Below are 26,343 nucleotides of genomic sequence, written 5' to 3' on the forward strand. Positions count from 1 at the left end.
TTTGTATCTCTTGCGAAGCAGTTATATATACACGCGCTTATAGTGCACTAATGTGTCGTTGAGTGCATTCTCGTTTGTGTCTGTGTGCTCGCGCGCGCGCGTGTGTGTGTGTGTGGCCGCGCGCAGCAGCAACAGCAGACGTGTTGCACTACATGTGCCTCTTCTTACGCATAAAGCCAAGTACCTATTCAAAAGCTGCTTGCCTCGTGATGTAACTCACGAGATTTTTTTTTACCTCCGGTTTCTTAACACGCGTGTTGATGTGTGCGGTGGTGGTGTAGTTGTGTATTGTTCAGATTATTGTTGTGTGTGTGTTGGGTGCAGTGCAAAGTGTATGGCAACGTTGATCCGAGTGACAATTATATTCACTACGCAAGATTGGTTGGATACTTCAGGTAAAATTTTGAGATTTAAGAATTAATAAAAAATAATAATAATAACTACAGGTATACGCCGCACAGTTGAAAAAATATTACATTTCGGTCTGTGAGGGGTTCAATGGCCCGTGACGATTTTAATTTTTTTTTTACGCGCAAAAGCTTTCAATGTACGGAGCGCAATTTTTTTCTCGATTTTTATCCTCGTCGGGGAAAAACAAACTTGCACGCAGGGCAACTTTGTATAACCATCTCGTGTGCCGATGTTTTTCAACTACTCGTAATTTTTTGCCTCTCCTGTCTGTCTTTCTCTCTCTTTATACGTATTATATATACGTATGCGAATACACGTAACTTTATTTTTTTACGAGCTATTAAAAAAAATCTTACGTGCCGTGAATTTGCATGCTTTAACGCAGAATATATATAATACGAGTCAAAATTTTATTCGCGAGTAGAGAGATAAAAGTTCGCGTTTCTCGAGTGTGAATAGTATATAGGAAAGAAAATCAAGCCGCGCGCCGCCGGTATGCTGCACTGCCCAGAATGCATACGTACGAGTGTGTGTGTGTGTGTGTATAAAAGTCGCAGCTGTCTTTATACTCCGTTTGAAAGCCGCGACACTCCACTCGGCTCGCCGCTGCCGTCACCGCGTTATTTCAAAAGCTGGCGACCTTCCACAGTAACAGCAGTAGCAGCAGCAGTAGCTCGCGAGAAATCGTCTATTTGCCGTCTACACCTGTCGCCTGTCGTCGTCTATGCCCTAGAACAATGAGCGATTTTTCAAATCGCACCTGACACACGCGCGGAGCACCGAAAATTTCGCGAACGCGAAAAAAGAAAATAAGCGAGAATAAGAATGAAAAAACGCACTCGAAATATCTCTCTGTGTTGCGCGCATAATCCCATAACAGCTAAAAGTCTATATCACGGGCTTTCGCTCGCGAGCACTGGCGAACTACCGGGTGTATCGATTGATTTTCGAAGTAATGCGCGCAGTTTTGTTAGAGACGCTATATATAGAGCTAGGAAAGCGGCGCATCAAGCTCTATACGTGTCATTGGTTCAATTTGTCACTAACGAGTGAAAGGCAGATAGTAGTATGGAAGCAAGTCTCTCCTCTGTCTCGCGCTTCGCTCCAGCAGCAGTAGCATCCGCAATCGGACAAATTTGTCGAGGAGTACGCGATGTGCATTTTATCGATTTCGATTGGAGCTTCCACGAGAATCTATCTCTCTCTCTAGCTCTTCTCTGATCGAGATTTATGCGGTCAACCGACCTATTATATGTATATACTCAATCCATCTGCCCGCGAATGATATGACATATATATGGGGAGAAAAAAAGATGAATTTAAGTTTTGAGTGCTTTTTTGTCCGCCTCTTCATTTTAACCGATTACGCGCGTATATAACGCGCACATAGCACATATGAATAAGCATTTATCAGAATCAATCTTCGCGTCCATATACTCGGGACAAAAGATGCATCTTCGTTTGCTCGGGCGCTCGCCTGCACGTGTCAAACTCGAACATCGCCCCCCGTGATTGATCGCGTCTAATATTTGCAACCTTTTTTTATTCGAGCTTTGTTATTAAACTCAACGTTTTATAAGCGTAGAAAATTTGACCGTTGTGAAAAATTCACAAGCGCCGGCTGTACATAGTACAATCGTTCTATTAATATGACCAAAGGAGACATAACGTAGACGCATATATTTACGTAAATTTGCGCGAATGAAATCATCTAGACCGGTGGGGGCCTCATAAATATAAATTTGAAACATGAAATTTACCTTCCACACAGCTTTATTTGACATGGCAAAGAGCATTTCAATGTAAAGAGTATACACACACAAAGCAAGAGAGTTAGAACTCATCGTCCTTAGCTTTTATTCGACAATAGCCTTTACGCAAGTCTCTATCTCTCTCTCGTCCTTAGCATCCCTTCATCTTCCCTAGGAAAACGGACAAAAGCCTAGGCAGGAAGCGATGAGAACGACGAGAGCGACAGAGACATAGAGAGAGAGAGAGAGAGAGAACGAGAACCTGGGCTCACGTCTCGTGAGCATTATATTAGAAATTTACTCTTCGAGTACGCAAGCAGCCGTAGAAACAAAAAGCAGAAGAGATCTTCAAAGAAAAGAGATAAACAATGTGTGTTATACGCTTTCATTGCTACGTAAAATTATCTTTTCCCTCTTGAGATCCGCATCACTCCGAGCTCCAACGGCATCGCAAGTCCTCTCGAATTGCCCTGCGTACGCGTCTCGTAAGTTGGCGTAATTATCGACTCGAATTTTGCAACGATTAAATTTCACTTTTACGTGTATACGTTTGAGGAGAATTTACGAAAAGATAAATCAGAAATGTGCACGTGCGGTGCGTAGTTATAACTAGACGAAGTAGAAGAAAGTACTAATGCAGAAACAGAGAGAAAGAGAATGAGAGAGAGAGAGAACAGAAATTCGCTGCGTCTTATCAAAATCGCCTTACCCACGCTAGCTCGCCTCGTTACCAAGGTGCGAGAGGATTTCTGCTTCTCTCTCTCTCTCTCTCTCTTTATACTCTAGCTCGTACAGTTACTGCTGATACTGCTGCTTCTCTTTCCTCGCGTTCGTTTTCATCCTGTAGAGACTTTACTGCATGTGCACAGACACACATACACACGTATACCAAGCTCGAGCGCGTATCCTCGTCGTAATATATAAAAGATCTCGTCAGGTCCTTTTGACGGACTTTTGTTTTATGCCCTCGTTGCTTGTTTTGACTCGACGTCGACGACGACGAATGTGTTCTTGCTCAATGTGTGTGAGTGTATGTGTACGTGTGTGTTTGTAGCTTTTATTCTTTATTCGTTTATAGTGGAGCTTACTTCGCTATATAAATATATCGATGTTGTGTATTGCCAGAGTTATTGCAATTAGGAAGCCGTTGTAGTTGTTGTTTCTTGTTTACTCTTCAACGATTGATAGACTGATTTTTCTTCTAATGCAGCAAAAAAAAAATAAATAAAATAAAATAAAATAAAATAAAATAAAAAAATACCATGGCAGAGATGGTCCGAGCGTTTGTTTGAAAGCTATGGAAGCCAATGAGATTACCGCGATTCTTTTGTAAACGATCATAGTCAAAACAAAAAAAATGTTTCTAATTTAAACGCACCGAAAAAATCTTCCGTGGCTGCTACTGATGCAGCTTCCTCATTTTTTGTGAGTCGCGAGCCGAGAGAAAAACGAGAGAAAAAAAAAAGAAGAAAATCAGCCCTGGGCTGCGAGACAGAGCAAGTACTTACAAACCCTTGGCGTTCATCTTGTTACACGTGCTGCATGTGCGGGCGGTGAGCGCATATACACCTTCTCTTCTTCTTCTTCCCTTATATATACTTGCATGACTTACAAACTAACTTAAACTCGTTTTCTCAACTCTTTTTTCTTTCACTCTCTTTTCGTCGTTGGTCGTTTTCCTCCTTTTCTCTCTCTCTCTCTCGTGAGCGCGAGAACCCCGCAGGCTTCTTTGCGCTCACTTTCTTCATGTGTATGTGCTCGTCGTACACGACGAGATTCGATTTGACTCAGTGTGGTGAATAGAGCGAGCGTGCGCGGACACCCATACTCGCGCTGAGCGTATCTTTCGTCTGCAGCTTTTCTCGAATTTTTCGCTAGCTCGTGCATATTTTTCATACATCCTTTCTCTCTCTCTCTCTCTCTCTCTCTCTCTTGCTCGCTTCAACGTATGCGCCTCGCACACATGCATTTATGAGATAGCGCACATGAGCTGGGAGTTGCTGTTGCTCAGAGAAGCTTTTGCCATTGAGGCAAATCATAAGTAGATGCAGTCGTTATATTGCCTCGCTCTGCACATGTTATACTGCGCGTGCATCTCCGGTATATGCGCGGGGCTATATATATACCACATGGATTCTAGAGATGTTTATCATGTATGAGGCTCGGCTGCGGGTGGAAAAAGAGAAAAAAAGGAGAGTCAAACTTTTTGTTCGCTTCTTAGGTTCAGCTTTCTCGTTTTTCCCATTTTCTTTCTTTCACCCCCCGCGAGAAGAGCGAGTAGGCGAAGATATCGAACTGGAAAATATACGTATTGGTCTTCATATTTTATCGAAAGTACTCGATGTAGATGTCCAAAACCGATAAATTCTTATTATACTTTTTTTTCCACTATATTTTATTTTTGATGATATTAGGTTGTGACGTACACAATTTTGCGACTAAGATTATATTAAAATAGAACTGCACATTGAACAATATCTTGTCCACTCGAAAAACATACACAGTTAAAAATACTAAAGCTTGCAAACCTGTCAAGTCGCTATTCTATTTTTTTTTGTCGCATCATCGCTCGTACCATAAACTTCCGAATGAGGCGTCTTGACAAGACATGAAAAAACGCTCCGTAAGAAAACACATTTGATGTTATTACGTGAACACGATTATACATAAATAAGAAACGGAAGTGAAAGAAAAAATATCGCACCATATTTAAGTCCGTTATTGCTTGAGTACGCTATGCTACATACACACACGTGCCTATATTACTCTGCATTTGTGAAGTCATACACATGCGGCAATGTAAGTTTATGGGGGGGAGTTCGTTGCGCGGGAGCAGCGAAACTTGTATCCCAACGTCTCGAATATGCATCTTGGCTTGCACTGCTTGTACGACGCTCCAACTGCTATACTCTTTTTCGTTGCTCAAAACAATCCGTTCCACATTGTGCTCCCTTACTTTCAGTGCATATGTGTACATGTGTGTGCATGTATGTGTGTAGCTTTGCAAAAAGTCCACGTTGTTTCACCTCGTAATTCATTGTCGCTGCTTTTTGGCAACGCAGGAAAGACAGAGAGTGGGAGGAAGAGAGCGGAGAAGATGAACTTTGAATATAGAGGGCTGAAGAGGCAGGAAAGAGAGAGTATTTTCTTGCGCCGAGTTTGAGGTCTGATTTAATACTCTGGAGAGACAGAGAGATACTTGGGAAATTGTGGACGTTATCAAGTCGGTTTATTGGACGACCGAGAAATTGGAATGAGGTGATTTATACTGTATACGTAAAGAAAAAGGGGGAATTGCACCCAGCAGGTGAGCCGGCGAAGGAAATTGCGGCTATCGATGGCGTATAAGAACTCAATTAGTTTTGCTTGTGTTGTTTAATTGAACGCGTTGTAAGCACGAGCTAAAAACTGCTGTTGCTCCCTCTTAAAGAGTAATAGTCGCGCTATTACGGAAGTGTCGTTAATTCTGCATGATTAAATAATCATCGGGAAAATTTATGTCCGCGAGCAGAAATTTTAGTTCGGTATTTTGATAGCGTACGAGTAGTTAGTACAATGTGAGCATCAAATACAAAGTTTCTTGATGGCTGGCGCGTTATAACTCCAATTTTCTGGCGTGTAACTCTTGAAGCGTGTAATTTCACCAACGCACGATGTAATATTCAGAATTTTTTTATTATGCTTTGTAGCAGTAGAGTCGGTGCTTTGAGGCACACAAGCACGAAGTGAATCACGAGGGAGAGAAAAAAAATTACGACATTGTTTATTAATTTTTGCTCGAAATAAATGTCTTTGATGTCGCAAATATATTAATGTAAAAAATAAAGACATGATATCACAATTTAATTCAGACTCGAAATAACATCGTACCGAATAAGTATATATGTGTACGATTTCAAAAGCTTTAGTATACAATATCATATAAACTATATCAATGTGTGCGGCACACCATCCACTTCGCGAACAGCAGTTCATCCTTTCCCAAAATTCCGTCTCACATATACAACACGAGTTCGCGTATAGCACGAGTAAATGTTGATACTAGTACACACAACAGCAACAGTATAAACGTACGGTACTTTGGAGTGCCACTGGCAGATTTCACATTCGAGATCTCAGCGTGTGTGCACTTACGAAGAGCAACGACAGTGGCAGCAGTAGCAGTAGTAGTAAAAAGTGATAAGTGGGACGCCATTATCAGCAGGTACTTTAATTTTTCGATCCTCTTCTGTCTCTTTCTTTCTTTTCGTATGTGTGTATACAGATATATTACGTAAAATGTGCCCGTACTGCGGTGCCGAGGGGTTCGAGTGCTCGGCAAATAATGCGCGAGATTCTATATAAACCGTCTCGAGGTAGGCAGTTGTGGAGTCTTCGAATGGCGAGTTTTGGCAACGAATAAAGTTGGCTCGAGAGTACATTCCATGTACGTGTGGCTGCACGAATTTTCACTGTGTGTAGCCAGAGTAACAACAGCGTGAGTGTCCAACGCGAAGAGGTATCTTTTTGATATTGATGAATTTGACGCGAGAAATCAGCATTAAGCGCGATTTGGGTACACGCCTCAATAAGTGTTATTTTCGGCAACTTTTAATCACCGTCGGATTAGCTTGATACGTCGAATTAAGAATGGTGATATGTTACGTCTAAGTGTGCCGCAATTTCTATTTTTACGTCGTAAACTAATCAGTCACGCACGTTGTGGAAAATTAAGCTCAGCGAGCTTGCAATATAAGCGTGCGCGTTGCAGTAGAAGCAGCTTCTGTTTACGAATATATATACGAAAGTCCTCGTGAGCTCGTATAGGTATATTATAGACAAGTGCCAATGCAAAAGTTAGGCACACTTGAGGCTCCCAGAGAAAGAGAGACGATGAGCACAATTTATCCTCTCGAAAAGATCAAGAAGAGGGAGAGTAGAAGAGGAGAGACATGCTCGAGCGAGAAAAGCGTCACCCGAGCTTATAGGCAAAAGCTACACTGTACAATACAAAATCAAGCGCCTCTTTTACTTTGCGAGAGAAAGGCACGAGAGACAGAGGCAAAGAGAAGGGGGCCTTTCGATACAGCTGCAGCGGCCTCTAACCTTTTTTGGCCCTGATCCAGCCCTAAGATACTCCTCTTTTCAAACAGTAAACGCGATCGAAAGGGGCCTCTAGTTAGTAATGAGTAAAGGAGTGTATAATAAAAGTCGATTTATACTCTACGAGCTATTTTTTGCCACTTACGACTTTACAATACGCCATCTGTTGATGAAATTAAAAAGCTTATAATCAAATGTGATTCCTTTAACTACAATTAATCGTGTTACAATACAAAGTGAATTTTAGAAAATTAACCCTTAATTACTATTCTTACAAAAAGATAACTCATTTTATAAATCAACAAGCAGCTGTGTAAGAACAGCTGTTAGAAGTGAAACTTCTAAGAAGTCCGCATATATTAAAAAACTGTATATATTTTCATTGAAAAAAGCATGTTATAAAATATAGTTTAGGTGCACATGAAATACGGATTAATATGCATTAATTTATATGAATTGATAAAGATTTGTGTTTTTATGTATAAACATTAGGGTTATTTATTAAATTGCTTGTGAATACCTAAGACTCCTTCATGTATCCATTAAGCTCTGTGGAGTCTATATTTTTAAAATTTCTGTGTTCGCTCCATCGTTCGAATTTCACGGACTGTATAGCCCCTAACTAAACTTTCTACAAGAAGTTTCTCCCATGAAAAAAGATTTAATTTTCAATAAAGATTATAGAAAAATGAAAAACATCTCGAACGCATGTTTTTTTTCTCACACGCGATAGGATAAAATTTTGTTAGCAGAAGTTTAATCGTTCAGAATGAAATACAAAAAAACTCGTTTCGTCTCCCCCCATACAAGAGTTATATAGAGTATAAGAATGAAATAAGGAAACGCGCGTAATCTTTATTTTATTTGCGAATGGAGCGTTAAGATAAACGAGCATTTGAATGACAAAAGGAAAGTGTGGTATCGCAGCGTAATACAGTATAGTGGGTGGAGGAAGCTGACGGGGTATTAAAGAGCTTCAGTCGAGCGTTGATTACGAGGGTGTGTGCGCAAAAGCACATCGTTCCTCGTCGTCGTCGTCGTCGTCGTCGCAAGAAGATTTTGAAGCCTTTTATTATGTCTTCGGCTATACGCCGAAAGAGATTTTCATTCTTCAAAAGTAAGAAAGTCATCTACTACTCTCCGTTTTGCTTATTCAGACGTATTAAAATCAATTGTACTTGCCATTATTCGCGATTATATTGCTGGATACTCTCGCGCTCCCTGGAGAGTTTGATCATTCGAGAGGTTTCAATTTAATTGTTGCCACTTTTTTCCTTTTATCAATGGGGATTAGCATGTTCAAAATATGAAATTCAATTTCACCTCAAAACTAATCGCGTGTGCAAGCGCGTCGAGTGTATACATCTCCCCCCTTTTGCCGCTTCCCCCGCGTCTGGACATGAAAAGACGAAATGAAAAATTTACGAGATACAGCTGGCGTTAAATCAACATAGTTCAACAGCCGCGCTTGGCATTAATAAAATTTACGGTCGAGAGAGCGGCTCTATTCTCTGGAAAAGCTGACGTGTGAGATACTTTGGAACTTCGCGAAATAATTCATAGCTTGGGACTTCTTAACAATTCCGTTCTAATTAACTTGCTCTCAAACGACACTGACATTGAAAATTGTGCCTCCGAACGTATAGATATAGGCTCGTGCGGCACATACACAGACACACAAACGCACACACGAGCGGAACTGCGAAGGTTATATGGAAGAGGGAAAGCTAAGTTTGCGGCAATTCAAAACGATAATTAATGCAAAATACTCGCAACAAATTAGCGAATCGCGGTCAGCTTGCCCGCTTTATACGGGGCACGAATGTATATATACCAGAAGGAGAACGAGCCGGACTTTAAAGTCCATTTAAATGCGCAACCGCTTATATACATAACGATGCTGCAGAGGTTGTGGAGTGGCCAAGCTTAATTTCGAATTAAAACGCATTCGCGCGCACGTGCAGGGGGACCTTAAGGGTAAGCGCGCACGCAACTTATCCTCCCAGCCTTCCGTACCACTCCTTGCTCATAAGCTGAGAGGGTAAATGCTCGAAATTTTATGCAAATCTTACTTATATTAGCAATGCGTTAAGTAGCATTCAGATTTAATGTATGCTCCTGCGCTCTCTATTTTCATTTTTTCTTTTTGTCGCACATTTTTGTCACATTTTTTAAGGACCGCTGAAAATGTATTTTTCACAAGCTAAAATGACACAGTCGCATAACGATTTTGCTGTACCTCTATAATTGCAGTGCAAATATATGCGTACATCTATAAATTTGTTGATGGTTAACAAATTTGCTGCTTCGCGAAGAGAAAACAAATGTAGGCTTCTTTGGAGTCGTAAAACTCTCAGCTTGAGCGCGCGGGACGCGTGTGTGTCCGTGTGTGTTTACTCAAAGCGCGTCTAAATAAAAGAAGGAATTGAGAAACTCGCTTACGTGAATTTTTTGCCACGAGCTTTTTTTTCCACTTTCATAATCCTGATATTTTAATCGCACAACAACTTCGTAAGAATCCGTAATCTTTCCCATTCTATAAATATCTCCATTTTTCGATAAAATCAAAAAAAAATTATAAATGTTTTCATTCCGTCGCGCACCTAAACTCGATGAGAAAAAATGGCAATATTGCGATTCTTTCGTCTGTCGAGCACGGTTAATCCTCTCCCAATCTCTCTTTCTCTTTCGTTCCACCATTCGTCTTATACGTGCACGCGGAGAAAGCACAAGTCGAGAGAACCACTGACATGCTTATGGTTTGACTCACGCGTCTAAAACAAATATTGAACTCGTATAACCAATGTGTTTAATGCGACGCGCGGCGCGAAAAGCTCGCCCAAGGTTAGCCGAAGCTCGAGGCTCGAGCGCGCGCGGAGCGTTGCAAGCTCGTTAGATGTTTGTTACGAATGACCGAATGCCGAGCTGTTTAATTTTATTCTTGTGATAAATAAATAATGCACGAACTTTGCCGCGTGGCAACAGTTCTCGAGTTGAATTTTTCTCGGTACTGTTTCATTGTCGTGCATACTTCGAAGTTGTACTGTTTCCCCCATAAATATAAGTTTGCAACTCAAATAGTGCCATTTCTCAGCGAATGATATTTTTGCTCTCTCTCTCACTCTCTCTCTCACTTCGAAATTCTCACAAGTGCCATATCACAGTAATACATAAAGGCGCGCGCACACACCCACAGCTAAGCTCTTTCTCTCACAATTACTGGCACTATACATCGCTCTCGCTCGCGTTCTGTCACGTCGAAAAGCACATTTCAGCGAGTGCTAGTCGCCGCCGTCGTCGTCGTCGTCTTCGCCTAGCCCGCATGAAAATTCGAAAGTTTGCCAAGCCGCGTGTATATTAGCTGCTTCCACTGGTACTACTGCAGCAAGCGTCGGCGGCATACGAACAATGCTCTGAATAAAGTACGCTCTTCAAGTTCTCTCTCTCTCTCTCTCTCTTTCTCTCTCTCTCACTTTCGTGCCACCCTCATATAAAATATAGGAAAACTATTTTCAGCGCTCTGTGTATATACGTATACAGTTGCAGTAGCAAACGACAATGCACAAAACAGCATCTATATACGTGAGTGATTAAACCCCCACTCGTGCGTCTACCTCTCCGGTTTCGATATAACACGCGCGCACGCACACGATGGTTTGGAAAAGCTTCGCAAGCGCGCTTTAATTACCATGCTTTACGCTTTTATAATCGCATTCTCTCTCCCGTGTCGTTAAGAGAGCTCGAAGCTTTCGTTTCGCGAATATAAAGGGAGGCGCGTGGATACAATGAACGAGTGTGTACAGAACCGATCTAGCATTATCATGCGTAAGCCGAAAGAGACAGAGCGCGTGTGTCATCCTATACGAGAGCGACGCACTTATTTATAGACCAAACGAAGTTATTTTCGAAGTGCGCGATCGAGAGAGAAATAGTGAGAAAAAGAGTGTCTCGATACGACGAGTTGAGTATGTATACAATGATAAAAAAAACAATCGATACACGCATACCTAAACGGCGATGAAAAATGCGATGTCCGATGGGGGAAGGAAGTACATATAATTGTCCGGCTGCTGACACAAGAATGCCTAAAAGTCAAAATAGTTTTCGTATCAATTCTCACCGTCAAAAGTAAACGCCACGTCGCTTCTTGCGGTTCTTACTTTCACGCAAAACATGCAAATGAAAATTCGGGTTGTATATAATCGGCAATATGAAACATTGCCTCGTCTCTTAATCCAAATGAAGCTCCGCACTCGCATTGGCTGCTGCGGATCGCAGCGGCAAAAGATCCGCAACTTTTCCATCATAAATCGTATCTGCTCCGTGGCTTGCTGCCTCTATTCTTGCTACACGAGCTATATACGCTGTGGCGCGTGCGCTTCAACTTAGATTTATAGATTACATTCTCTTCGCAATCTCAAAGTTTACACTAACTCGCCCGATCCGAGCACGACGACGACGACGACGACGACTTCGACGTATATTCCCGTTATATATACCATCATCGTCGCAGTCTGAAAAGTCCGCGTTTTCTCTTCCCTGGTAATCGCAATGCTATATTTTATCAGCGGCGAATATAAAAGAAAAATAAGCGTGTCATTTTTCAATATCGCGATAACATGAATCTTTGCGCTTGAGAAGTATCTCAGTGCGCGCAGGCGATATTGCTTATATACTACGATCACCGAGTATTTTTCTCAATCGGAATTTTTTTTATTCTCTTCGTGTAAGCGCGTACTCTTTGAAATCGATAATAGTTTGAACTAACGAGCAAAAACGTCCAGTCGATTGCGCGAAAAGACGTTGAGCGGCCAATGACAACATTTTCCCCATTAATTAGCTATAGTAGCACGGGTTGGTCGACTTTTCAAAGTTTCTCATTTCACTTCTTCACGTTCCATCTCGCTTAAATCATGCACATAATTTTTGGGGTAATAAACTTACGGCAAAGAGTATACACGGCGCAGACTCAACAATTCGGAGCGTTGGGCGCCAACCATGACGACTCGACGTTCGATCTAGCTCAAACCAAAAAGCACAAACAATTCCCCGTGTCACCTGCAACGAATTGCAAGTGGGCGAGTATTAAAAGTGCCCGATCGTCGCGGCGTGCACATAATCGCAGTAAATACAAACACCGGCGCACACCCACACATACGCGCACACACGTAAAACATCATCGGCAACGTGATAAGCGTTTTTGAGCGGTATAATATCTGGGCGTCGTCTGCGTGTGCAGTCAGCTTGCAGCAAGCCAGCCAGCCACCCACACATACACACACACGCACACACGCACATGTGCTTGAATATAATGCAGTTATCCAAGCGTAGCCTTACCGCATCGCCGCAACGGGACGCGCTCGCTCGCACGTATAGATGTATGTATGCTGCGCTACACATGTGCGTATATACCAATATATATGCATAGCCGCCCTTGTCACGCAGCGACGTCGTCCGTCCGCGCCTGACATTCGCCACCGTTGTCCCGTGAAGGGTTGCAAGAGAGAGCGAGCGAGCGCCAGCGAATGGCTGGCTGGCTGCTGATGTTACTGCACGTTGCACATGTAAATTTGACACGAGCCTTGTCTACGATATGTACGATATACACAGCGTGCATGTATACTACTATATGCTTATATATATACGCGGGAGCGCAGCACACTCGTACACAGCATGCACATCCACGTAGACGTCGAGTGTTATAATATTCTTGATGCTTTTTTGTTTGTATATCGCAGCGCCAGCAGTATAGCAGTAGCAGCTTTTGTTATAGGACGCCAGCTCGTTGGATATGCTTTTTTTGCGCCCGCCCGCGCGCGCTTGCGTGGCTGCTTTTTTTATCAAACGAGGAAAACAGTATACACGTCGTGTTAGACAAATTTTTATTTTTCAAAGTGATACGCGAGCGCCGGCGCGCACGGCGCACGAGATGAGAAAAGCGAGCAACAGCGAAATGAAGTCAGCGAGCGCCATGCCGATATACATATACACAGAGCTGTATAGCTATATAGTATCTGCGTTGTTGTGTAGGAAATTTTGAGCGAGCGAGATGAGAGGTAAAAAAAAAGTGAGTAAAGTCAAGAATACGTTAAGCAAAAAATGAACTCGGTTAAATAAAATCTATATGCAAAAAACTTGTTCGTACGGGAGAGTTTTACATCTTTACTCGAGTACTTTATCTGATGCATCATCCAACTATACACACATATACACCCACACAGATACGCACGTTCACAATATAACATGGTACACGTGCACTTGCAAAGCTTTGTAGACGGTAAATATTTTTTTTCTGTACCTGCACACTGCCATCGAGTAGCAATGCAGCAATAACTTTTTCATCGCTGCCGAGCAACAGTTCTTGGTTTTATTTTTCAATAAAAAAATTTCGCTCTCTCTCCTCGCAGCTGAAGAATATACGCAATATATACACGTATGTTACTTGTGCAAACACGAACTTACCCTCCACGCAAACATATATACCGCAAACAAACATACATTCGATATCTGCCGTTCGTGCGTACAAATGAATCGAGTGTAAAGCTGCGTATTTTTTTTTACCGATTTTTAGTCATGTGTGCAAGAGGGAGAGAGAGAGAGAGAAATAGATAGAAAGAGAAATTACATGGCCACGGCGTCACAGTCGGGGCCGAGAATTGGCACGACTAATATCTCATGTGAGCTAATCCATTTGGCAGAGCCAGAGAGAGCACACATAGCATATAGCGCAGAGCGAGCATGACGCCGAGAGATGCAGTCGAGCGTTGCTCTTGCCTACCTCTCTTTTCTCCTTCTCTATCTCTCTTTCTCTATCTCGCTCTTTGCATGGCCCAATTAGGTTATTTTTAATTAATTTTTTTGTTTTATCGCACCTCGGCGCGTCGCAACTCACGCTGCACGCACACGTACACACGAGCGTACATCCATGCGCGCATACATACATAAATATATGCATCGAAAGAGGAGATATATTATTTACCCAGCTGTATGCAGGCATTGTACTGTCAAGCGGCGAGTAAAATAATAGCTTCAAAAGATTCTCTTTTGCGTGGCGAGCTTTTGTTCGAGGTTGTGAGAAGCTCGAAGAATTGCGTGGGTGCAAAATATATATATAAGTCGAGACTGAGCGCGCGCGCACACGAAATGATTTACCGAATGCGTATGTGCGACTATAACGAATATATCGCGTGGATCTAATAAGGTGGTAGTTTGCTTGCTCCAAATGCGAGTTTGATGCATAGTGAAAATACTTTGGTCGATCCGTTGCTTTCCGTGAAAATCCTTAAATTTATCGATAAAATTACTGTTCGAGATATGCTACAAATCTTTTTATTATATATTCGTTAATCGAACGCTTTTGAACGCATTGGAAGCGTTACGCAGTTTCCATTATTTATTTAGCAATAATCGTATTCGTTAATAATTCACATTGCGTAATATTCTGCATACACCACTGCAGAACTATATCAAAATCATCAAATAATAGCATGAGCGCGCTAAAATATAATCATTGAAATAGATAATTTAGCAATGAAAATCAACGAGCAGGAGCGGCTCATTCACGCGCACCGCTTTTCTATATAATCAAATTCTTTCAGCTTTAAATCCAAGGTAAAAATGCTAAATATTACTAAAATGGCCTACTTATTTGAAAATGAACGTTTAAAATGTCTTAAAACATTGTCATTAATTGACTTGTTTTTGCAATTTTTCTGTTACAATTATATTATAATTAGTGCATTATTAACGACCTGGAAATAGCAATTTAATTTTTCCAAAAAATTTAGATCATTTTTCAACCTCATTAAATGCGATGATACAACTTTAAGCCTCCACCGCTAGATGGCGAGTACTGTTATTTGTAAACCTGCAAGTGACTAAGTAGAAACAATTGTATAAGTCATATGAACATTTTTGTGGTGTACGGTTTCCTTGAAAAGATTTTTACAAATCGGAATTTCGCTTCTCGCGTGCTGGAAATGCTGATTACGCTAAACAGTTGTTTCATAAACAAGTTACTATCGATTTTGCACTGTACGTATATCTTCGGCATACACTGAGTAAACTGTTGTTGGTTATTGTTGTTGTTGCGTTCGTTGATAATGGTGCATGCCCGAACCCTATACACACATACAGAAAATATGTATGTATAGATGTAGTCATTAAAGAGTGAAGTTGGTAAACTTTGAATATGCATGGGTAGAAATCAAGTCGATGGCGCCGCGTTATACGACGGTGTATTCACCGAACGAACGAGCGGCTAAGTTAAATTGAAAACCTTCGCGATATTTTTTTTAATGCCAAATCCGGACACACGGCAGCACGCGCGCACCATCACCCGAGAGAAAATTAACATAAAATTAATTTCCTCCCTATGGAGGTATTATACACGCAGCTTCGGGGCGTCTGGCCTGACTCTCTCGCTCTCTCTCTCTCTCTCTCTCTCTCTCTCTTTCTCTTTTCTGCTTTATGTGTACATGGGAACTCGGCCTCGAGGAAGAGGAGGAGCAAAAGCGCAGACGAGGATTTAATCCTCTTGGGCGCGTACGCATGAAATTAGATATAAGATCAAAATACGCGATGGACGCCGTAGCTTTTTTACGCGCTCGCATTCGTGCAAAAGTATAGGAATTGATTAAAATTTTCGCTCTTGGAGTTTTTGAAGTACGCCTTGCAAACATAGTGAAAAACTCGGAAATGAGGCCAGCCGCAATTCGTATGTATGCATGTAGCAAGCGCAGCTTATTACATTCGAATCGAGTATGAACTTTATAGTACAATTTCTTTAGATAGAGTCGAAAAATCTCTTCATTCCTGACTTAGCAAAATAAAATATTTCAGGAGGCTTTTAAATGCGATAAAAGTGTGTTGAACAAACTCCGAATATTTATCATTAATGCACATGCGAGGAAATTAAACTTGTCAAACGTAGCGCGAAAACGCCTCGTTGGCTTTAAAGTATTATTTATTTACTAAAATAAATAAAAGAATTTACGCTAGCTCGAGCTAAAAACTTACCAACAGTTGAAAAAGTCCCAAGGTATATATACGAAGCAGTATTGATACTAGCTACGAAACTTTTATTTTTACTCCCATCGCAATTTCGAGACAAATAAGTAAACGCGAGAGCGAGCTAGAAGAGGAGTCAGAACGTGTAACGTCAATTTCATTAAAAGTTTCAAGTCGTGGAAAAGAGACTTTATTTTCATGTATATACCGGATTGCAGTATTTTCTTCATTATTTGCGACTTATGAATGAACAATATTTATTAGCCATTAGGATGGTATTAGCAGTTACATATCTGCCGAAAAAAAAAGAAAGTTTCATTCATTCTACTCTCTCTCAACGCAATATGAGTTATTAATCTTCGAGAGATGAAGGACGCGCCCATTCGGGCAGTTTTTATTCTTCATCAGCTCGTTCTTGATCCTTGAAATATTCATCGATAATAAAGGTCGAACAAAGTTGCAATAAAATACTTGCCATGTTTGTTGTTTCAAAAGCCCGGGCAAAGTAAACATGAAATAAACAACTTCCTTAATCGTTTAAATAGCATATTAAAATATACGTCGGAATATCGATTTATTGACATTGATTTCACCAGTTCCGCCGCTATACATTAATAAACGCGAATGCATAAAATAAAGGGCATAATGTTGCGCGTATACTCGGCGTATGTGTACGTATGTATACAAGCTTAACTCGGGGGCGCTGCATTACTCCCTGGTGAGCCGTTGGCAAAGAGCAAAATGAGACAGCTCTAACCCGTCGCGAGCGAGCGAACGGGCGGGCAGGCAGGTCTCGCGAGTACAAGTTTGTCTTTATCTATCGCAAACGCAAAAGTTCCGGCTTTGCAAAGTTAATACATCTAAATGTATGTTTTAAAATTAAATCGAATCAAGTACGTACATGAACTCGCACTTTCGATCGATATGGCTTTTTAGTTAACACGGAACAAAGACTTTTGCTGCAAGTTGCTGAGGCGGCTGCTACTGCTACTTGCGGCTGATTGATGAAAAATTCGTATCACGCGCCAGCCATTGTTTTACACTGGGCTAGCAGCAGCCAATAGAATTATTATTTTTCACGCTTCGTAGGAAGAAAGAGAGGGAGAGAACGAACCAATTCGAGCTGCAGTAGCAGCATCAGCTTTATCAACTATTCGCCTCACGAGAAAATGAAAAAGATAATAATATAATACAATATGTTGTGCATGTGCTACTGGAAATAGTAATTGAATTCTTTTTTTCTCCTTGCAGAGTGACAGCGGGCTAGCGGACCCAGATCTGAATAGAACTGGCAGCATGACAGCCATTAATTCGGTAAGTCTTGCATAATTTTGAACTTGAAAAATTATTTTTCTTATAAACTTATCTGAACTGTACCTTGGACTTTTCGATTCAAGTTTTAAAAGTTCGATCGATCTCTATCAGCCTCTTTGCACTTTAGGTACAAATATATTTTGCGGTATTATATGGTATGAGTATTTTTTGATCAAATAGCTAGTCCACGCGCGCGTCTACGTACGCCACGAAGCTTTATTTTTCCAAGGGTTGAACGATGTGAAAGACGTCTATATATACACGCGCGCTCGTGTGCAGTTTGCTCAACTGTTATCTTTTGAATGAAAATAAAAAAAAAGGACAGAAAAAAATCGAAAAATATTGTACATCGGAAAGAGAATTATTATATCCGATTCGTATCTTGATATGACGTGAAATATTGAAATTTTTTCGAGATGATATCGACGGGCTAGGACTCGAAGTGCTCCGTTTCTATTTTTACGATACAAGAAATCCCTTATGTCGTTTTCAATTTGCGATTTTGAGCCACGTTTGGTCGAGTCTTGTGCGTAAAATTGAGTTGGACCTAAATTTTACTTATGTATGGAGATAATTAACCTAAGAATTCAAAAATATCCGGTATATAGAAGGCACGCAACTTCCTACATTACAGCCTGACCGGTACACTGCGTCGTCATTTCTTTACTATCTTATTACCACTATTTAAATTTGCTCGTGGAAAATCTGAACGAAAAATCTGTAGCCTAGGGTCGAAGGCATGGGAAAACAGCAGCGGTGGCAACCAGCAAAGTAAATAACAGAAGCTGCCGTAGTGTAAACTTTAATTGTGCTTGTTTCGAGCCAGTGTGTACGTATGCGGCGTGTGTATGCTCGTGCACACAATATACATCTACGGATGCTCAGACAATTTAGAGTGAACATATTTCTCATTGAAATATTGATTAACGATACACGTATACGTTCACCCAGTTACGCAGTGTGTATAATTATCCTACCACATTGTTCGACTTAATCCTTATCTTTATTCATGATGTATTTTGATTTAAATTTTTCTGAAAAAAGTCGAACCTTATAAATATAAACGTAACGCAAATGCATTTTGCACTGTGCAATTGAAACGCGAAAAAACTCGAAAAGTTTTTCAATTTCGTCTCAATACTCGGCAGCGCTTTCTAATGCTCATGTGTGCGTATTTGCGCCTCTAACGGAAAACTATTCGAGCGGAAAATTTCCTCGCGGGGTTCACTATTGTATGAATGCTTTCACACGTTTACTTCATATATAATATAACTTGCTGCCTGTGCGCGCACACACGTATGCATATATAGCTATATACGAGAGCAAGACAGAAAAAAAGATGGAGAGAGAGAGAGAGAGAGAGAGAAAGAGGGAGAGGGAGAGGGTGATAAGCCGCTTTTTCTTCCAAGTGCGAGGCGAAAAATCTAAATAATGCGATTTTGCGAGAAACGCATACACACACGTATATGTATAAGGCAAAGTAGCCTTGCCGAGAATGGCTTTTAAAAAATTCGAGCCCGTTTGCCTGTGCGAAAGAGCAGAGCGCGTACATAGCTTACTCTCAGCTGTCTGTTTAAATTTCCGAGGCGAGCTTTCTTTACTCTTCTTTTTTTTTACTGCTGCTGCTGCTGCTGCTGCCGCTGTTGGTGCTGCTGCTTCTTTTTTTCGCCCTTGCTCTCCGACTGTATTTGTATTTTTTATTAAAGAGGGATAGCGTAGAGTAGCACCACACGTGTGCAGGAGAGACGGAGAAAGAGGAGAGACTGTCCTATACGCACAAAATGGAGGATGCAAACGGTTGCATTTTTCGCTCGAGTCAACGTACTTTGAACGCGGGTAATTTCGATGATTCAATTCTGAGTCAAATGGCTTTATTCGTGGATTTTTAAATCTTTCATGCTTTCGAAAAATTTCATTGCAATGTTCTAATTAAAAATTTGAATAATTAAAATGATTTTCTAATAAGGTCAGAGCCAGTCAATGAAACGCACTCGCCGCTGACTGAGCGCGTGCTCATGCGCGCATGAATATCGATCGATTTTCCAAGCGCCCGTTCTTACATCTCGGATACGAACGCACACAGCGGCGTATTAATCGAATGCAGAATTTCCTGAATAAATGAGTGACCTGAAAAGGATCAATTGACGATTAAGGCGTACAGCGTATGCCGCGACAACAATAGTGTCCAGATTAATGTCACCCGCGGACAATAATAAGGCTATATACATGGCACAGAAAAATTAGCATTATATCGTGTGGTACGCTGCTGCCGCGGCCGTTACACATATAGACGTTCGCTCGCCGCGAAATGCATAATTTAATGAAGCCAATTCCCTCAGCTCGTGCCGCGATCATAATAAATTCGATGAAAAAAATTCGAACGCGTGGAAAGTATAAAGTAGCTCCTCCAGCACCGGTTCACTGTGGATAAGGTGTGCACATAGAGATCGTCTCGTACGTGCCGACTGCGGAAAAAGGCGTCGAATTTTCGCCCCGAATCGCGCGCGCCACAGGTCTACTCGTGATTCCCCTGAGATGTATATTGCGTGCGAGATTCTTTGAAAATCTTCGCATTCGTATGTAATCGTTACACGAAATATTTTCATTTACAGATTATAAATAAAATATACACTTCAGACTTTCTCATCATTTTTTCCTCTTTCCCTCCCTTTCTCTCTCTTTCTCTCTCTTCTGTACTTGTAACTTGGCCTGCTGATTGATTGCTGTCGATGTTTTCTCTTTCTCTCGCTGCCGCGCTGCTGATGTTTTTCTGCAGACTTCGCGAGTATGGAAAAAGTTTTTGCAGTCTCGCGCGCTTTTGCCCCCGATGAAAAATTGCTCAAGACAAGTCGAGCGTGAAGTGAAAAGCGTGCGAGTGAGCTGCGTTGAAAACTTTTCGATGTGTGGCTGCGCGCCCGCGCGTTCTCTGATGCATGCTTGACACTGACTGCAACCGAACTGGAGCGTTATAGGCGATGAATCGCCCGCAGTATTTTTCATTTTGTATAAAGCAATTTTTTTCCCGACGCAAGCCGAGCCGAGCCATAGTACATTTCGATGATTTCACTGTGGCACGATTGAAAAAAAAATGCAAATCATTCGGAATTTAATTGAAAAAAATTATCCTCGGCAAAGTTTTTTTCGTTCGTAGTCTAAAAACGCAGCTTGCAGGTAAAAAGAAAATAAGTACGACATCCAGCCGGAGATAAAAGTATGGTCACACTGCATATACAGTTGAGTTACGTATATATGAACCAATACTGATGATGTTGCTCTTCGAGGTTATTGATCTTTTGGCGCGCGTAGATTAAAAAATAAATAAATAGAGAAAATGACTTGACATACCTGTTGAGCTTATTAGCTGAGAACGCACCATAGGAGAAAATGAGTCAGTACATTTTTATGTTTCTCGTGTGATTTATTTATTAATTTTTTTTTTTACACGTTCGTATCAATTGTATAAGTTACAGATCCACTGCCATCTCTTCCAATCAGTTTCTTTCTCCAGAAATATAGATTACCGATCAATTACACGCCTTCGTGACACGTGTAACATTTTTCTTGCCTCAGGTTTGATCGCTAATTGTGCACACACACTAAAACTCAAAAACTCAAAAAGTACGTAAATAGTAGTGGAAGTAGTAATGTAGCAGTAGCAGCAGTAGCTACGGTCGCAGTCGCAGTAGTAAATAGTTGCAGTAGTCTAACACGCGGACTTACCGAGAGGTAGTAAGAGGCTGGCGTTTAAATAAAGCGCGCGTATGTAGGTCAGCCGCGTGCGCTTATACGTTCAGAGCTTACGCAACGCGCGCACGGAGAGAGAGAAAGAGAGCTTTTGTCGGTCGTTGAATGGTCTAAAATGATTTTCTTCTTCTTCGTCTGCTCCTTCTCTGGCCGTGATGCCGCTGTTTGTGTTTTGTTGCACTTCTGCTGCGCCTCTATATATTATCTCGAGATAGGAGATGTACGTAATCGATTGTAAAGAAGACTGTGCCCGAGCTTTTCTTTTTTAATTATGAAAAGCTCGCCGCGCGATAATGAGATTTTTAAACTTTCTTCGCGTAATGCTATACTTAAAGATTCCTTATACTCTATGGTGTAACGCAAGGCTTGTACAGAAACACTTTTTTTACGATCCGCAAAAGTCTAATACTGGGTTAAAGCTCATAAAAGCTCGCGCGCACGTTCACCGGTGAGAAACCGAATATAATGGACTTGTAAATTATACGGGTCAGTCAGAGAATGCTGAGAAAAAGATCGTTTATACTTCTTTCACTCACACCTACTTTTCTTTTTACATTCTTCTCTCTTTTTTTTGTTGTATTCGTGCGAGCTAAGTGTGCTTACGTCGACTGCGCTTTAACTTTTTTCAATTTTGTTGTTATTCGTGTAGACGTTGTTGGTCACTTAAAAGAGAAATGAAAGTAAAAAAGAAGTTCAAAACGCACAAAATTGTCGAATAATCGATTTTTCCTCAGAAATAGTTCTATTTTCATCGGAATACAAAGTAACGAGATCGTCAGCTCAAGCACTCCTCCATTTGATTTATCGATGCTTGGATAGAAGCTGAAATAAGGGTTCAGTGTGGTAGGTAGCTTTTCCCAAAAGCCGGCTCGAAAGAGAAATCAAATCGGATTTAAGATTTCGGCTGTAACCACGTGAAAAGAGGGCCGGCTGAGAAAAGAAAAAAGTTTCTTTCGAATCATTTATTGGATTTTAGGAGGGATTTTTTTTTACTCTGACTATACTAAGCTTTGATGATTAGAAGCTCTCAAAGATTTATCGACTGTAAAACTAACGAGAGCGTGATCTAGCATTCGTTCATGTAAAATTAAAAATATTACACGACTGATTTCGCATATTTTTAAAAATTGTGAGCAGGAAAAAAACAAGACGCGCATAATGATCGTCGTGAAGAATGTATACGCATACCGTCTGTTAAAGATAAACTATTTTTCGAAACACATCATTTAAAATATTTTTAACGTCATTCTTCGTCGTGGCGAAATATTTAAAATACCTATATTGTGCTCGGTTAGTATTATGCATATTTCAATGTCAGGACAAAATTAATTTCAAATTAAAAAGTCGCAAAGCAAAAATAAAAATCTTTCGAATGATTTTTGAAGTAAAAAAAAATTGTGTGTAGCTCGACAGTATCGAGAGAACAAGCGAAATAGATGCCATTAAAGGCATAGATCATTGAGCATCGAATGCGAATCGTATTGCAAATTCCCTTAGCTCTCTCTCTCTTTTCTTGCCTAATGAATGTTCGATACAATCCTGCAGAAATAGTCTCGAGAGCGCACACGAAAAAGCGAGATTATCTTCGCTTGGAAAGAGAATCCTCGAGAAGAGCGAAATAAAAGGAAAAAACACACACCCACTCACTCACACACAGGAGTCCTAAAACTCCCGACTAGATTCGCCCGTCCGGAAAATAACCTCCACCAAAACAACCCTTCTTTCTCCCCGAAAACCTCTCCTCCTCTCCTCTTTCTGTCTATCGCTTTTCCTTCTTACCTCACGTTCTTCTATTCCGTATAGTTATATATATTCTTACTTCTTTCTTTCTACAGTTTAATTCTTTATTTTTGCCGGCATTTATTCGTTTCCATTTTTGTTTATTACTTTCATGGCTCTTACGCGCCCGTGGATTTCAACAAATCGAGGCCAATTAATCGTAAATTACAAGTTTTTTTCTTTATTTATAGTTTTTTTGACTTCGATTCGGTTAAACGTATCAATAAATCGAGGCCATGCTAGTTAGTGTATAAAATCTCAACTGGCGTTATCGGAAAACGCTAAATACTCGCGAATGACGATCACGTACATAAATTTTATAATTGATGAATTATTTAAAACCGATGTAATCGTATATACATGGCCGATTCTCTGTGAAATCGAATGGCCAAAAAATTTTTTTTTCTGCAAATATGAAAAACTTGCTGTTTCCGATGTCAGAAATGTCCCCAAATTTTATTAGAATTTTTGGGACCATCTATCACTCTTTTTCAGGGGCCCGAAGTTGGCCATTTTAGGGTTTTTTTGAAATTCATGAAAAATCACAAATATTAAAATAATTCCTGGATTAAAGTAGAATGATTCAAAAGTAAAAGTGCCCAGCAACTTTTTTGTTGGAAATTGTCCAAATTTTCAGAAAAAAAATATGCCAAAGTGATTGGAGCCACCCAAAGAGAGCATAGTGGGAAAACATAAAAAAAAAACATAAAACAAGAAATCTACTCGAGTTCGAACCGGACTTTCATTTCCTAAACTATGTAAAAAGCTTCCCAAAGATGTCAACTAATGCCTGATAAAGTTTTGTAATGGGTCTTAAAGTTTAACGCAATGTAGACAACAATGTGTGGCGAAAAACATGCAAAAAAGGCCTGAAAATGGCTGTTTTTGGTGATTTTAGGCATTTTGGGCCTATTTTTGACCTTTTTTGCATGTTTTTCGCCACACATTGTTGTCTACATTGCGTTAAACTTTAAGACCCATTACAAAACTTTATCAGGCATTAGTTGACATCTTTGGGAAGCTTTTTACATAGTTTAGGAAATGAAAGTCCGGTTCGAACTCGAGTAGATTTCTTGTTTTGTTTTTTTTTTTATGTTTTCCCACTATGCTCTCTTTGGGTGGCTCCAATCACTTTGGCATATTTTTTTTCTGAAAATTTGGACAATTTCCAACAAAAAAGTTGCTGGGCACTTTTACTTTTGAATCATTCTACCCTGATCCAGGAATTATTTGAATATTTGTGATTTTTCATGAATTTCAAAAAAACCCTAAAATGGCCAACTTCGGGCCCCTGAAAAAGAGTGATAGATGGTCCCAAAAATTCTAATAAAATTTGGGGACATTTCTGACATCGGAAACAGCAAGTTTTTCATATTTGCAGAAAAAAAATTTTTTGGCCATTCGATTTCACAGAGAATCGGCCACATATAAAGTTACATACAAGCTAGGAAAAAAAATGTCGATAGTAAAGTGAGAATAAAAAGTCAAACTCTAGCTATTCAGTTGTCCCAATTTCGTTACGAGAAAGAGAAAAGAGATCGTCAGGTTCCTCGCTTCATTTCCGATCGTTCCGGTGTGGCATTCATTGTCTCTTCTCACTTTTATTGCGTCTGGCTACTATTCCTTCTCCTCTTTTTTTTACTTTCACCATTCCTGCGTGACCATTTCAGGATGTTTTTTTTCTTTAACGCGTGTGCGCGCGATAGAGCTGGGCACAGGACGTTTCAAGCTCTCTTTCTCTCCTGCAGGATCCGTTAGTCCCTCTACCTTTCCGAGAGAAGCTTTAGCTTTAAACCTTTATTTATTGGGCGTGGATTTGCCACGTCTTTTGCTTTTGCTATGTTTTTCTCGGCAGTTCTTTGCTTCGTTAAAATTCATTTTATATGGCGCTGCGCTCTACTGCTAATACGGCTGACACTTTTTTCCCTCTCACTCTTTCGTTCTCGCCCTCTCTCTCTCTCTCTCTTTCTCTCTCGTTTAAGCGTTTGAAATTTTCCTGGGTAAAAGAAGCTTTAAGAGATTTCAGGCATAAAGAATTAGAGCGAGTAATGACGAGCCATAATATATACATTTTTAATTGTGAATATATATTTTTCCTCTCGTACGCCGCACGCCTGTGCTTTTAATACGTAATTCCAACTATATACGCTTTTTTCTCCGATATTAAAATTTTCATTTAAAATCGTATTCAGATGCGGAGAAAACGAAATATTTCATCCGTACGGAAAAAGGTTTATATCCTCTTGACTTCTTCGCTTGCAATACCATACAATAAATATAAAAAAGAAGAAGAAGAAAGAGTATAGCGAGTATTCTCTTTTTATTTATACTTTTTTCGGAGAATTCCCTTATTTTTTCGCCATTCTCGAATAGCCTGAGGCTAGCTCTCGATTGCGAGGAGCGCGCGCGCACTGCTCCCTCCGGTACACATACATACAGCGCAGCAGCAGCCTCCTTTTTGCAAAAGCGTCGCAGCGCGAAGCAAGGTGGAAAACTCGAGTTACTCGACCGAGAGAATCCCTTGTACTCTTTTGTTCCTTCTTTCACTTGCGTGAGTGTACTTCGGCCGCATTGAAAACTCACCACCGCTCGCCATACATGTACGTCGCGTTTTTCGCATTTTTCCGTCCCATGTGGCAATTGTCAATGTACGCGCACCTTGCACTTCTCTGTGTGTATTGTGAGCCTGATTTTTATTGTCTATTTCCGCTCATCCATTTTCCTTTTTACATGGCCACGTTCAAGAAAATTATTTACAATTATTCATTATAATTTCAAGCCATCATTAATTGCAGCTACAAGTCCTGAATTGAAAATTTCGAACAAAAAATTATTTCGAAGTTTCCCATATTTTGTATCTCAGTTTCATTAAGCACGCGTACGCATCGTGGTTTTTTTCTTTCATACTTTCACCTATCCGTATTTTCTTCCTCTTATTCCTTTATGCTTAACGGTTCTCTGTCTCTGTATTTCCATTCGAGCAGAGCAAGAAAGAGAGAGAGAGAGAGAGAAAGAAAACGCGCGACTAATGGCTTTTTTATTTCGCTCGTAAAATCGTTTTATATTAAACCGATGCTAACGCGAGCGCGCCGCTCTGAGAGAATGCATCGGTACTGTGCGAAGCTTTTTCTCATTTTTCATTTGTCTCCATTTCTATCCTTTTTTTCTCCTGCCTTCCTTCTTTGTTTCTATGCCATGGCTAGAGAGCCGATATATCGATCGCCTATACTATACATGTACGCATTCGTAAAAA

At 40.6% G+C, this 26,343-nt stretch overlaps 1 protein-coding gene across 1 annotated transcript in view; it reads left to right on the plus strand.

Annotated features, from left to right (window-relative positions):
- Window positions 1-362: 362 nt before the first annotated feature.
- LOC106653824 overlaps window positions 363-26,343 on the plus strand; it is a gene marked incomplete at its 5' end in the record, with an annotated part of 166,017 nt that continues 140,036 nt past the window's right edge. Inside the window, 2 exons of the mRNA XM_014373403.2 lie at window positions 363-395; window positions 17,505-17,567. Coding sequence (XP_014228889.2) covers window positions 363-395; window positions 17,505-17,567 — 96 coding nt within the window. The remainder of the gene's footprint in view (window positions 396-17,504; window positions 17,568-26,343) is intronic.

Source organism: Trichogramma pretiosum, unplaced genomic scaffold, assembly GCF_000599845.2.
Source record: "Trichogramma pretiosum strain Unisexual culture from Peru unplaced genomic scaffold, Tpre_2.0 scaffold103, whole genome shotgun sequence".
NCBI lineage: Eukaryota > Metazoa > Arthropoda > Insecta > Hymenoptera > Trichogrammatidae > Trichogramma > Trichogramma pretiosum.